Source organism: Metopolophium dirhodum, chromosome 8, assembly GCF_019925205.1.
Source record: "Metopolophium dirhodum isolate CAU chromosome 8, ASM1992520v1, whole genome shotgun sequence".
Lineage (NCBI taxonomy): Eukaryota > Metazoa > Arthropoda > Insecta > Hemiptera > Aphididae > Metopolophium > Metopolophium dirhodum.
In genome coordinates, this window is record NC_083567.1 from 25,124,081 (window position 1) to 25,138,711 (window position 14,631).

Sequence of the window (14,631 nt, forward strand, 5' to 3'; positions counted from 1 at the left end):
TAATGGCCCAGTTGTCGAAGCCGAATTTATATTCATGATAATTAAAAAAAATTTAATAAATGTAATAATATAGATTTAAAAAAAAATTGAATATATTCAAATTGTCATTAAATTATCGAAATATGATTAATGGTTAGTTTTATTTAACAATTTTAGCATTTCCGACCACTAAAACACTGGTAAAACACTAATAAATACAATGAAAAATATTATTATCATCAAAGCATCACATGAAAATATGATCTTATTATAATCTTATTCATTAGTCAATTTTTTTCTTTACAAATGTGGCTACAGGGAAGGGTTATGTCACCCCTCCCACTAGGCTTATTTTTATCATATACAATATAGTATAATATAGCAAAAAAAGTATATCTCTATAAACTGTAATCTGTGCGACTGTGCCCCTCTTTTTAAAAAAGCTAAGCACGCCGATGAACAATCTATACGTAGGAACCATAAACATTAGAGAATGATAGGAACACAGTGAGAGAGAGAGAGAGAGAAATGGATCTAGGAACTTTGGAGAGCAAAAAGGTATAATAATTAGACAAACAAATATATATAATATATATATTATACATATACATACATACATATATACGATTATTTTATTTTTTAAATTTTTTATAACTAGAATAATTTAATTTTTTTCCCATGGTAGAAAAAGGAGACTGTAACACAGCGTTCACAAACACTGGACACTTATACACATATTAATAAAATGCACGTTTGTATACAAAACTAATTAACAGCGCGCGGAACGTCGTCAAAATTAAACAAGAACAAGATAACCGAATACATAATAATATCTCCGACACATATATATATAATAATAATAATTCATACAAAATGCAACGTACGTAAATAATTATCTTAGTCCTGACTGCATGCATACACAGATATTATAATTCTATTACAAACGATACATTGGATTCATTGGAAAAAAATGCACTCAACGGCTGATGGACAGATTGTAGAAAAAAAAACTGCATATCTTATCGCCTAACATCCCCCCCCAAAAATAAAAATATCAAAATAATATATACTCCTGTTGTGTCCGGGTGAGGCTGTCGTGGTTTTTTTCCCTGCGTTTTACTTAGCTCTTTCTCGGTCTTAATTTATTTTTTACTTTTAATTATATATATTTGTTATTTTTATTTAAATTTTTTTACAGTCGGCTTACCTACCAGTGGTGTTATGGAAATATAGTTTATAAATCATTATTTATATTTTAATTATTATTATTCGTTTATTTAATTTTTTTACTAACCCTTTCACCAAACTATTCTATGATAAGTTTTGAAATAAAAAATTTAATTTTTTTTAAGAAAAAAAATATAAAGCGTACAATAATTCTATAAATATTATAATGCTAATTTTTGTGTTATTTTATTTACGGCTTACGGGTGATCTAAATACATACATAAACATATCATATTTTTTATTTAAGTTTTGATTTTATCTAATGACTTGAACGCCTGAAAATGTGTTAGATATGAAGTTTATTCAGAACTTTATGCAACAACCGATTCCACATAAATCAACAAGTGTAATTTAAATTATACACTTTTTTGTTTTAAAGAGAAATAATTATGGTATTATTTTGTGTAAAAAGTACTACTTCTTCTATAAATTTAAATGAAAATCGACAAGTAAATAGGTAAATTATTATTAACCAATTGGGTATTCTTGTCATAAGCTTGTACTGTTTTTTTAAATATATATAATTCTAATAAAACAACAATTACAAGCTTTAAAATATAAATAGTAGACATAAATAAAAAAAATTTATATGCGTTCATGTCATAAATACAGTGATTATTTTGTCCAAGAAAAAAAAATTAAAGCCCAAAAATGAGATTAACTATAAAAATGAAGCACTCAAAGATATAATAATAAGAATAAATAATAAGAATAAAAACTAAAGACGAGCACAATAAAGTTATTTCATTATTATCTTGTAATATTGATTTTTGGTTAAATGTAAAATAAATGACGTTATTTTACCAATTTCAAATTGAAAAAAAATTAAATAATAAATGGTTTATAATATAGTTCTAAAATACACATAAATATTGAATAATCCAATTTTTTTTTTGTTTTTTGTTTTTTCTTCAAGTTGTAAAACATGTATAATTATTGTAAACAGGGATTGGTGGATATCCAGCAGTAGTAAATAAAAACCCCATTTACGTTATTTGTACAATTAATATAAAATGTATTATCATATCAATCAGCCGTTTTAATTTCAACTATAACTAATATAAATTTGTTGATATTATAAAATATAACAACATCGGTAATGGTTCAAGATACAAACGGCCGTCTGTACAGATTTAACTACTATTTCAAGTACAAAATGAATGTATAATTATAAATTTAAAACAAAAAAAATAGATACGGGAGGAAATGTGCCCACGAATCTACTAATACCTATCCTATAATAGTAATAATAATAATTAATTAACTTTCAATTATTCTGTATATTTAATATTTTTTTTGTTACATATTCAAATGCCCATGAAGTTGCGTTAATAATAATAATAATAATTAGTGTTTCACGACATTTTTATAACCGAAAAAAATGTTAAGTCAATAATTGTTTATAATTCCCCCAGTAACCGAGCTATGTTTAATGAATCTTTGGTTAAGCGCTTCGTAAAGCTTGGGGTTGCTTGGTCAGAGCGTTCTTGTTCTAAATATATATTATTAAATTTAAATATAACAATAAAACTGTATATTATAAACTATTGTGTAGTGTATAAATTACAAAAAAATATTCTATTGATGTGAATCACAATGTTTTAAGTCACAGACAGTTATTTTGAATTATAATTTTATAATTATATAATGCCCATAATAAATTGAGTATGTGTTGATTATTCAGTATGTAAGTCTAGAACAAGATGCTGGAGACAAAAATGTTAAATGTCAACAATATATATTTTTATATTATTATTTATAATTAAATATAGTATAACAATTATTTTATGGACTAGACCTCCTACTAGTCCATTTAGAAATGCTACTGTGGCATTGATTAATTTTTGTAAGTGGGGGATGGATGGATTATCGCTAAATTTGTAGCCAGGTCAATGTGTTAACCTAGTAAAAGAGCAAAAAAAAAAGTAATAATAGATTGCGTTTTATTTAAGTTGTTTTTATGGGAGAAGATGTTAATTAGAAATATCAAAAAAAAAAATGTTTAACTTTAGTTTTTAATTTTGAGGGGTGTTGTAGTTTGAAATTTTGTATCTCCATTTTCTATGCAACCCTCCTGGGAAGGGAGAGCTACATCCTACCATAGTTATTTTTTTTTTTTTATAAAATTTTTATAAATATATAAATATATATATAATATATACTTTTTAAATATAAAAAAAAATTAACAAAAAAAAATTAATAAATTAAAAATTAAATAACTTTTAACAATTTATCAAAAATAAATTTAAGGAAAAAAAAGGTATTTTTTTCAAAATTTTGTCTCCCTCTTTTTTTAATTAAAAAAAAAAAATCCCTAACTTAAATCATGTATAAAAAGAGCCGATTGTCAAAGGTAGATAGAGGCAAAAATCGTCTCCGTCTATACCCTAACAATCGTTTGTACTCTTGGTCACGCAATCAGTCACATCCCCTCCTTTGACCTATAAGGTCAACAGTAGCTCTTAATTTGTTGTGAGGAAAGACAGCCATTAGTTCCTGTAGCAAATAAACCGACAACAATAATGTATCATGCAAATATCATTATTTGTAATGTAGAAATCTTAAACGTCGGTGGAGGAGATATATTTGCCAGGAACTAATGGTAACTGTCATCAACTCACTGTTGTGGTGTTTCTGTGGGTCTGCTGTTGCGTTGTTGTGGACGTGGCACTGGATTTGCTCCAGATGCAACCATCGAACGGATTCTTCTTTGAGCCGACTAAGAATTCAAACATAAGCATATTAATTTTAATCATTTTTATTAAAAAAGCATTCAACATATAATTTTAAGTGACTTACTTGCGTAGCCAAAAAGTGACCAATAATGTGTACTGTGGTAGTATCTTCAGTGCCATCAGTTGATCCTTGTGTTGGCAGTTTAATTATGGATCCAGTTACTCTTTGCAATTCTCTAACATTAGATCCACCGCGACCAATTATGCGACCAACTTGGCTACTAGGCACCAATATTTCTACCGTCAATCTAACTTCTTCATTGTTTGGGACAAAACCTTCATCCCGTAACTTGTCAAATATCATACCTTGAGCCTGTATAAGAGCAACAATTAATTATTTAAATTTAAACGTAATAACTAAGGCATGGAAATTGATGACCCAAAATTAATTTAATTATGACATCATTAATAAAACAAATATAACCTCAAAATAAGTTTTATAAATGAAATGTTTACATTCAAAAATAAAATATGACAATAAAATAGTATGTACCTATAATATTATTTTTATAAAAAATTGTATAAATGTATAATTTTTAAGTTTAAAAAATACAAATATTATGTTAATTGAATAGTTTTTATATTTAGGTAATTAAAATTAATTTTATTTATAAAACTTGACATAACATAAATAATAAACAATAGAAAAAGTTGTGATTCTAAAAGATAAAGTTAGTTAAATGACCCACAATTACAAAAAAAGACTTAAAAATGTCTTAAAATGAATGAAAAAACATCAACTTTGAAGATATAGTAATTATGATAAAATCAATTTGTATTATACCTTCCACTGGGAATCAGCTGTACCAATAATTGTCACTTTTCGGCTAGCTTGTTGTGCGTTGTTCGCGTCACCTGCGTTACCTACTACTCCTTGTTTTTCATTTTCTGTAGATGCAACTTTAACTGATGCACCACTAAATCTTATCATACTACGGATATTAGAACCCTTAGTACCAATTATAGCACCAACGGCACTATTTGGTATGAACAAAAATGCTGTTTCCTAAAATTAAATAATATTTACATGAGTTAAACAAAGATAAATCAAGTGTTATACAATTTAATGTATTTATATAAATTTGTGTGTGTACCTGTACATCTGCAGCTAGAGCTGGGTTAATTGGCGGAATGGTAGAAGGGTACATGGGAGGATATGGTGCTGGTGCAAATTGTTGATAACTAGTTGGACCACCGCGGCCTGGATAAGTTATACCTGTTGCTGACATCATGGCCATTGGATGAAGTCCAGGGAACATAACAGTTTGAGGCTAAACAAAAGTACACAAATGTAAGGTCAGTAAATTCAACTATATTAGGTTCCATTTAAATAATAATTGTAGAGTAAATACTTACAGCCATCGATTGTAGATCATTTTCAAAACTCTGTCTGAGCTTTGCGCTAATTTGAGCCTCTGCTTTAGACATATTCTCTATTGAGCCTTTGACAGTAATTATCCTTTCGTAGTTGAAGCTGTTGATGTCATTTATGCTATAATTATTTTGAATTATTGATTACTATCTAATTTTTACAAACATGTTCATGTTTGTATTTTTACTTACCTAGATACAGTAATTTTCGTTTCAGTCTCAGACATAATTCTCTTGATCGTATTACCCTCCTTTCCGATTATTCTACCGATCAGATTATTATGAGCTAAGATCTTCAGTATCACATCGCTAAAAATATATAATTAAGAAATCCATACAGTAATTTTATGTAACACGTTATTTCTCAGATTTAATACAATGAATTAGTTAAATTTAATTTTAAAATTATTACCTTTTATTAGTGTTCGTAGCTTCTTGTTGCATGACTTCCAAAATTTTGCGACATGCGTTAGTGCAATTTTCTGGATTACCATAGATTGTTATAGCTTTTTCCAAGGACCCAACATTATCTTTTCTATGAACATCAACCCTATAACATAATTTATTATTTAGTATTGCAATTACCTAATTGAAAACAATAACAGATTAACTTAAGCAAAACTTTCTTTTTTTAATTGATAAAATAATAGGTACTATTAATAATAAAATAAATTATTTTACCTGGCTCTGGTCTGTTGTGTTATTTGTCTGATTGTAGAACCACCTCGGCCAATAATTGCGCCAACCATATCGCTGTGTACTAGTATACGTAACGGGAACTCTGTTTGTCTGTTTCCAATAGTAGGAGTAGCGCCAGGAGCTCCATAGGTTCTTTGTCTTATAGCACTACGATTTCTCCTTTCCATAGCTGGTTCAACTTTTATCTGGCAACCCTCAAGCTCTAAGCCTGGCAAATTGGCTAATGCACTATAAAATAAGATACATTTAATTAGTAAATGGCAAATGTACGTTTACGCATTGTACCAGATATGCATTTTACATTAGAAATTAGAATACCTAGTGATTAATTGTGCTATTCTATACAATTCCACAACCATCTCATAACGATTATGACATTGTATGGATCAATATATCATCAATACCAATATCAAAAATATAATTTATATGCTCACTTGTGTGCTTGTTCGGTGGATTCGAACGTAATCTGTATGACCTGTGTCGGTCCATCGCGTTGACTGAGCTTCTCGATGTCTTTGACTTGGCCAAACTGCAACAGTATCTGATCCAACTGTTCGAATCGAACGCCGCTGGGCACGTTGCTGATCACGATTTTGTTGGCGCTGTAACGAGAACGAAAACGAGACTGAAGATTATTGAGTGCCGGCGCGAGTAAATCGGAAGGTGGTGGTGGACCACGTGTGTCCGCTGAGGCGAATATCACGACGTGTTTTGCCATCGTGTCGAGGGTGCGGGAGGTTGACGGACAGCGGTGATGCGAAGACCATCGAACGTGTACCGAAAATAATGGTCGACATTGTTGCGAAACGACGTCCTCCTCCGCCGCCGCCGCCGCCGCTACCACGACGACTTGCCGCAGTACTATACACAGTAGTACAGTACACCTCCCTAATCAGTAATTCATCAGTCCGTCCCTACGCCGCAACGGTTTCTTTATCTACTACCGCCGTCCCGCATGACTCTGAGTCGCTGTGCATCCGTGTTACGCTTTTATTATTGTTTATTAATTACCATTGTTATTATTATCGTAATATCGTTCGTTAATCGTTATTCTTACTATATAGTACTACGTCGAATAATAATATGTTATGACAGTACTACGTACAACTGTACTATACTACAGTTCACAGTTGTAGTACTACAACTACTACTAGTACACTATTATATAATATTATTATTATTATTATTATACACACAACACACGGTTATCGTTGACGAGTGTATGATAATATTATTGATGTTATTATTTATTGTGTACAAAAACGACAGTAGAACGACAGCCGCGTGTGCGTGCATTCGATCGTGTTTTTTTTGTGTAGGTGTGCGTTACTGGCTTACTGTGTTAGCGTTATCGTCATTGGGTTTTCGATTTCGCAAACGTCGGCGCCCGGCGGTCCGAGAGAAGAGACGAAATACGATTTACAGGGCGGAGGGAGTGTAGGTGGCGGCGCCGCGAACGCCGTCCGACAGTGTTGCCACGTCGTCGCCGTCGCAGGCACCCGGCGTTTGCGGCCAGTTATAGTGTACACGTTGCCGGTGTTTTTTGTTTTTTTTTTATTTTCACATAACCAGCGCCGCGCCGGACCCGGATCCGCCGCGCTCGACAGTGTGACCGCCGAATGCCGATTCCGGAACGCTCCCGTTATCAATAAATTTGCTAAATTGTAAATTTTATTGCAATGCTGTAAGCTGTAACGTACGTCTTTCATTGTTAATGACATTATCGTGAATACAGTATAGGACATACAGTTAAATAAGTATATTGACAAGATTAACGAAACGAAAACCAACTGTCAAAGTATTTAATAGCCCCCTTCGAGCGGCGGACCGAATCGATCGACGAACGAAATAATATTATAATGTGGTTGTAGACAGCTGCTGCTGCTGCTAGGGCAGAGTACGATTTTGTTTGTACGGCGGCGGTGGAGTGTACCGTGTTTGCTAGCGGTATACTCAGTTTGTGGCAGCCCCGGTATGGCGGTATCGGATGTCGAATACCCTACCCCCCGACGACAACCACCATCCTTCCTTCCGTAGTACTGTCGGTTTACACACATTAGTGTGTGTGTGACGAGCGAGAGAAATATTGTACAATTTTGGCCTGACCAAATCGTGAGAGATTCGAACGGTCACCGCGAAAGACGATCCCCGAGTTTCATATTCGCACGTAATAATGCAATTATAGGGAGAATTCGACGATATCAACAAATTCACTATTCCAGCAAGACGGTATAAACCGCCCACAAATCGAAAAAAAAACTCGTTGGGCGATATTCTTTTTCCGGTACGCGACATAAATAATTGTAACGACAACTGACACACACACACACACACACACTCGAACGGGGCGTGGGAGGAACAACATTATTTTTAAACAACTGTGTTTCATAATTAATTGAACACCTTTCGACGATGACGCAGACGGTTCACTGCTCTAAATACTTGACGAGACGGACCGGTGGATAGAGAAAAAGAATCCTCGATGACGCAACGAGTAAATAAAAAATTACAATTTGTCGCGGCGCTGATGTAATACGAAGACTCTTCATACCGGTCGTTATCCTTAATAAGAGTAGATAGGTTAACATATTAGGGACTTCAAATGCCTTCGCGACCCAAGTTTGGTGAGGGCGTATAAGTACATTATTACAATAAAATCAGACTATCGACGACAACCTCAGTGAAAATTATTACAGTCGGATATATGTGGGTGTAGAGTTTTAAGTGTTTTTCACACCGCGCATGCAAAAACAAATACGAGACCGATAGTATAGAACTATAGAGCAAAACTGGAACGGAAGAAAAAATGTTTAAGCACCGGCTCCCCCCCCCCCCCCCCTCCGCCTCTCTTAAACGTTGCATACATAATATTATTTAAGATCAAATAGAAAATCTGATCAAAGCCATCGAAATTGTTTCTTAAATCGAATATAACAATGTCAGCAATATAAGTGTCGCGTGGTTAGGTTTTTTTGTATATGAATTCCCCTCGATCATTGAGGAAACGTGAGTGCGTTTAATTCAATCAACAAGAAATAATACAATCGTTCTATACGATGTCCGATGATTACATTGACCTTACATTGAAACATAATATATTTATGTTTTTCGAAAGAATTCTACGTACGTACGCGACTCATTCACCGACCTATCTATAGTTTAAACGACCGAGCACGGACATTAGGTTAGGTGTCCAACTGTCCAAATATATGAAACCTGTTAGATCAGCCTAACCATTTTGCATTTAATGAAAACAGTTATAGATTTTTTATAAAGCAATTTATGTTAGTATACCTACGTTAAAAAAGTTATCAGCTCAACATAAATTAAATATAATTCTAGTGGGGTATAAATCTGCACTAAATGGAACGACTTACCATAGCACCTATGGTATATAATATAAATAACATAATATTATACAGATAATGAAATCAAAACGATTATTAGCCCCATACTTAAGCATTTAAATAATTGCACCCCAACACACCAACCAATATGTAATTATACATATGTATAATATACTAATAACATTTAATTTTTAACTGAAAAATAAATTAATGATCCCTAAAAAAAATGAATAAGGAATTATTGTAACAGACAAGTGAAACGCAAAGTGACAATAATTTTCACCGTTTCGTCTGGCGAAAGAGTACATACCTTGTCAATACAATAAGAGAAAAAGTAAAAATTGTAATTCGCGCGCAGTTGTTTTTAATGTATGGCCAGGTATTCATGGCCAACACGTACATGGTATACGCATATTATAACATATATATCTATCAATATATCATAGTGAATGTTTTTAAAAGTCAGTATTTTTATATACTTTTGATATTACTTTTTAATTATTACTTCCGGCTGCCATCTTTACAGTGTTTTATTTTTAACTCATAATTGTATGTGAAGTAGTCATAAATAATTGTCGTAGCGGTCGTAATTAAGCAGATATAATACTATTTAAATACGAAAAAGGCGGCAAAAATATTATCGTTGTTGAGACGTTTTAACTTTTAAGGCATCGTTTGAAAAAAATCGAAGATACCTATAATCGAAATGATGATGAATAATAGATTAATTATCTATCGGTAGCGACAAAGAATTTACAAATGTGGTTTGACGATTTACTATGAATCTATATTGCAGGGGTGGCCACTAATCTCAATTTTAGGTGCTGCAAATTTATGAAGCTAATTCGAAGCGAGTAACATTGATAAAAGATGTTTATAAGATTAATTAATAAAATGATTTGTAAAATGAAGATATACCATTTTCATTTTATAACAAATGAAAGAACATTTATTTAACAATTATTTAACGTTTTTTATATATTTATTTATAGAAATAATTTAGAGCCGCACGAAACTGACTCAAGAGCCACATGCGGCTCGTGCAGAGCCTCGTTGTGGCCACCCCTGCTAAATTGTATATTAAATACAACTAGCTGATCCCGCTGGCACTTCGTTGCCCGTTAAATGTACCAATTCTATGACTCAAACTTTGTTCAATTCGTTATTTAATATTCGGTGTATGGTGTTCAAAATTTATCTTAACTTTTCTGTTGCCCGGAATAAAAATTCTGATTCGCAGCAGTATATTATCAGGTAGGTAATGTACCTGCGGTAGATCGGGGACCCCGTGCTGTTTGTACGTAAGTGTATGATTTAACTCTAAAGTATAAAAATTGTACCAAGTTTGTCATTTTTACTTAATTCCACCTACGGAGGATTAATATAATCAATTAATACAAAAGCCTAACGCAACCGTACTAAAATCCGATGAATAAAAAAAAAACAAATTTAACACTTTTTAAATTACCCTATCTTCTTCCCAGAGGTCTAATCTACACACAAACATTCATTTTTATCTATACTAATATATAAAATGATAGCGTTTGTTTGTATGTTCGGGATAAACTCCGAAACTACTGAACCAATTTCGAAAATTCTTTCACCAATACAAAGCCACATTCTTTGTGAGTGTCATAGGCTAATTTAAAAAGGGAAGTGATCACCCCCGGTAGGTGCTCAAACAGGAATTTTGAGATTTACGATAGAAATGTTTGTTTTTTAATAGTTGCTATGGGTTATATATATAGATACAAATAATTGTATAGACGTTGTTGTTATTTTTGTCCATGTCACCAGGTGTGCACTTAAGAGGCCATAACTCCGTAACTACTTATCCCACAGCATACAAACTTCCCAGAAACCATCTACATATCAATCCTAATATGCCCTGAAATTTTTATCGAAATCAGTTTGGTGGATCTTGAGTTATAAAATGTATTCAAAATGTACACTTATTTTTATATATATAGATTATAAGCCAAATACCACTCACTCACTCATTCATCGCTACATTTCAAAAATTACTAAACGTATGAACTTGAAAATTGGAATATAGGTTCATCTAATGATCTAGATTTTCTATAAGAAAGGATTTTCCGATCACATTTTAAGAAGGTGGACAAACAGGGATTACACTTCACGTCTCCGTTCAGCACTCGCCATCATCCTTTTAACTAAGGAATCCGGCACTATCCATCCACCCAATGGTATTATAAATTACAATATCATCATCTACTAGTGCCTATTTACTAAATGTCTCCCCGCTACCACTCGAGTCGAGTTTATATCTTAAAATACTAAAAAATAATCAAAACCTCGGTATCATAAAATCTATTATCTTGATCTAAAAAATTCTAAATATAGGTATATGCTATATTATTATATGTTTATTGGTATATAAGATTCTCATAGGCTAATTAATGTATCATTATTTATTAATTATTATACAATATTTCCGCGGTTATCTAGAGGCGTGATATATAATATCACACACCTACTTATGACGGTTTGATACGAGGTTTTATATTTTATAAGTACCTATACGACTATACGATGTAAACGAATTTCACCGCAGAACGCCGAGACCAGCAGTTTTTTATTTTCATAATTATTCTCAAAACACAAATCGGCACGCCGCTTTCGACACACATATTCATATTATTTCGTCAACAATAATAAAGCCCGGACGAATGTTACCCACTCCCCTTACCAACACAGAAGCCGTCGCCACGAGCTGTATATTCTTTCGAAATTGTTTCCGATTCTCCGATGATAACCGGTAACGTTGTCAGACAATTGGACCGGTTTACGCAGGTAACATAAAAACCTAGATCAAGTAGTAACAGGGCGCTGCGATGTCGACAAAATCCAATTTTTAATTGAAATTGAAAATTGAGGGACATACTGGGAAGCAGGCTATACTCGGGGAACTCGTACTCTCTCATCTTGGGACGAATTTGATGATTACTAACTAATAATTATATATTAATTAGTCATTATTTTAGTCACGTTCTTAAAAAGGTACCTAATAGTGTAATACCCTCGTTTTATCCGATCAACAAATGTTGACTTTTACAGTGTTATAGCCTCACTACGATTTAAAAGTTGGTAAATACATACTATACAACATTTCATAACCACTCGTTTACTGTATTATACAAGTTTAATAATTTATATTCATTTTTGCTCCACCGGAAAAAATTACTCTGATACACGCAGAGATCTAAGACATGTGGCACCAAAGATAATAGCTACTTTATAAATTACCAAAACAATTCACTTTCAATTGGTCAGTTGTTTAGACATTTTCTAGTTATAAATTATAATAGGTATTATATTCAATATTGACATTATATAAATATATAATATCATGTTATGGAAATGTTTATTTTCAATGAATAATATAAAATTTGTTTTCATATAATTTTAAAATGGCATCCTTCTATGATTAGCACCCGTTGCTCCATCACCACACGGACGTTATCCAATCGTGGAGGATTTGCTCCCGCAATATACAATAATAAGATACAAGTCGGCGTCGTATATTGGCGAACCGCGTGAAATTTCATCAGAAGATGTTAGGTATAATATTGCTATAGGCGTTCGGACCTATCACCTGGGGGTAAATATAAAATTATAGCTTTAATATGTTCGTATAACTATAAATAATAACTAATAAGTAATAAGTAATGTGTAATGTCAGAACGTGTAATATTAAATTCACAATATTGAATAATAATTCATAACCCATTCAACCCATTCCACGCACGACACATCTGAGAAATGCATACCTACCACCTAAATGGTACCTACCTACCTATAAATTTGTGAGTGCGTTTAATATGTTTTACAGGTACATTATTTTACTCTGATACATTATTCATTTTTCCGTTATGAAACAAAATTTTGCTGGAAACTGTCAAAATGAACCACGAATGTGCAAATTATTGAACGGCGGACGGTCTGTCGTATGTGATACATTTATTGTGTTATATGTTCGAACGCGTTAGAAATAAAACTTGATTGATTCAAATTTTATCTGAGACGAGTATAAAAAAAAAAATTCCCAATGAACATTTATGCGATTATTGCTGTACAATAAATATAAATAAAGTCCCCTGCATCCACTAAAAATATATTTATAACGAAAACCACCGCATAGACTATAATTAATAAACTATGATTGTAAATGACGTATGCTCGACTTATACGCATAATTGTTAATAATTAAAAAATACCTGAATATATTACGCTAAAAGCTTTCTTTTTCGATATTAGTGCTTACAAACAAATATTATTCTTTTTTTTTAATATGAATACCAATTCCGTTAACTTAATTTTATAATATAGTACTTAAGTCAAAGATAATGCGGCGAAGCCGAAAACATTTTGGAATAAGAATTATGATTTGAAATGTTTGTCATTGCCTTTATGGCTGTATACAATGTACGGGAGGAAGCGTACTTAAAATATACGCGCCGGTGAGTTCATAAGCCCATCGTAATATCGAATTTCAATAGCTCTTTAACTGTATATATAGCTTATTTATAAAAACCCTCGAAAGCTCTATTCAATAATAAACGCGCACGCCATATGCATATCGTTATGTAATTCAAGTATCTGTGCGTTTCTGACCAAAACGCAGTCATTAAAAACTTGCAGAAGTTACGCCCATAATGATTTAAGGCCAATAGTATTATTTTTTTAACTACGACAAAAATCAATATTTATTAGTTCATTACCAACATGCATAATGCCATAACGCCATATTATATATACCAATAATACATTTTCAGATGAGGTGGGTTTAGTTTAATCATAGTATCACCTTTACAAATATTGTCATCATGCAGAAACTGACATAAAAAACTATAAAGTTGTATACATTTAAATAAAAATATATAATTTTAAAAACACAACCACCTTATGCATAATAGAAATGGTAAACTTATGTTCATATATTTTTTTTATGAATATTAAATATTAATAACAATAGGTAATATATAGGTTTATAATTATTATACGATGTATCTAAGAACGAATCTTGAAAAAAATTAGGTTTTAAACCTATATTGTTGGGTTGCATGAACAATTTATTAATTTAATGTACCAATCATGGGCCACTAAATTATGTTTAAGGGACCTTTATCGCACTATTGATACGTTAAAATATGTTTAGTGATTGTAGATGACGTAACAAGGCAGAAGTATAATATATTTATATACAAGGTATAACAGAAAAAACTGATAGATGAAATTAATTATAATTAACT

General features: G+C 31.9%; 1 protein-coding gene across 4 annotated transcripts in view; it reads right to left on the bottom strand.

The window, feature by feature from the left end:
* Positions 1-559: 559 nt before the first annotated feature.
* LOC132951244 (insulin-like growth factor 2 mRNA-binding protein 1) overlaps positions 560-14,631 on the bottom strand; it is a 56,114-nt gene continuing 42,042 nt past the window's right edge. For 3 of the 4 annotated variants that reach the window (XM_061023030.1, XM_061023032.1, XM_061023033.1), the window contains 9 exons: positions 6,446-6,613; positions 5,994-6,239; positions 5,725-5,862; positions 5,505-5,621; positions 5,298-5,433; positions 5,036-5,212; positions 4,726-4,947; positions 4,006-4,254; positions 560-3,925 (listed from right to left, as the gene is read on the bottom strand). In XM_061023030.1, the coding sequence (XP_060879013.1) occupies positions 3,824-3,925; positions 4,006-4,254; positions 4,726-4,947; positions 5,036-5,212; positions 5,298-5,433; positions 5,505-5,621; positions 5,725-5,862; positions 5,994-6,239; positions 6,446-6,613 (1,555 nt within the window). In that variant the 3' untranslated portion in view covers positions 560-3,823. The remainder of the gene's footprint in view (positions 3,926-4,005; positions 4,255-4,725; positions 4,948-5,035; positions 5,213-5,297; positions 5,434-5,504; positions 5,622-5,724; positions 5,863-5,993; positions 6,240-6,445; positions 6,614-14,631) is intronic. The other variant, XM_061023031.1, reaches the window with a different exon arrangement.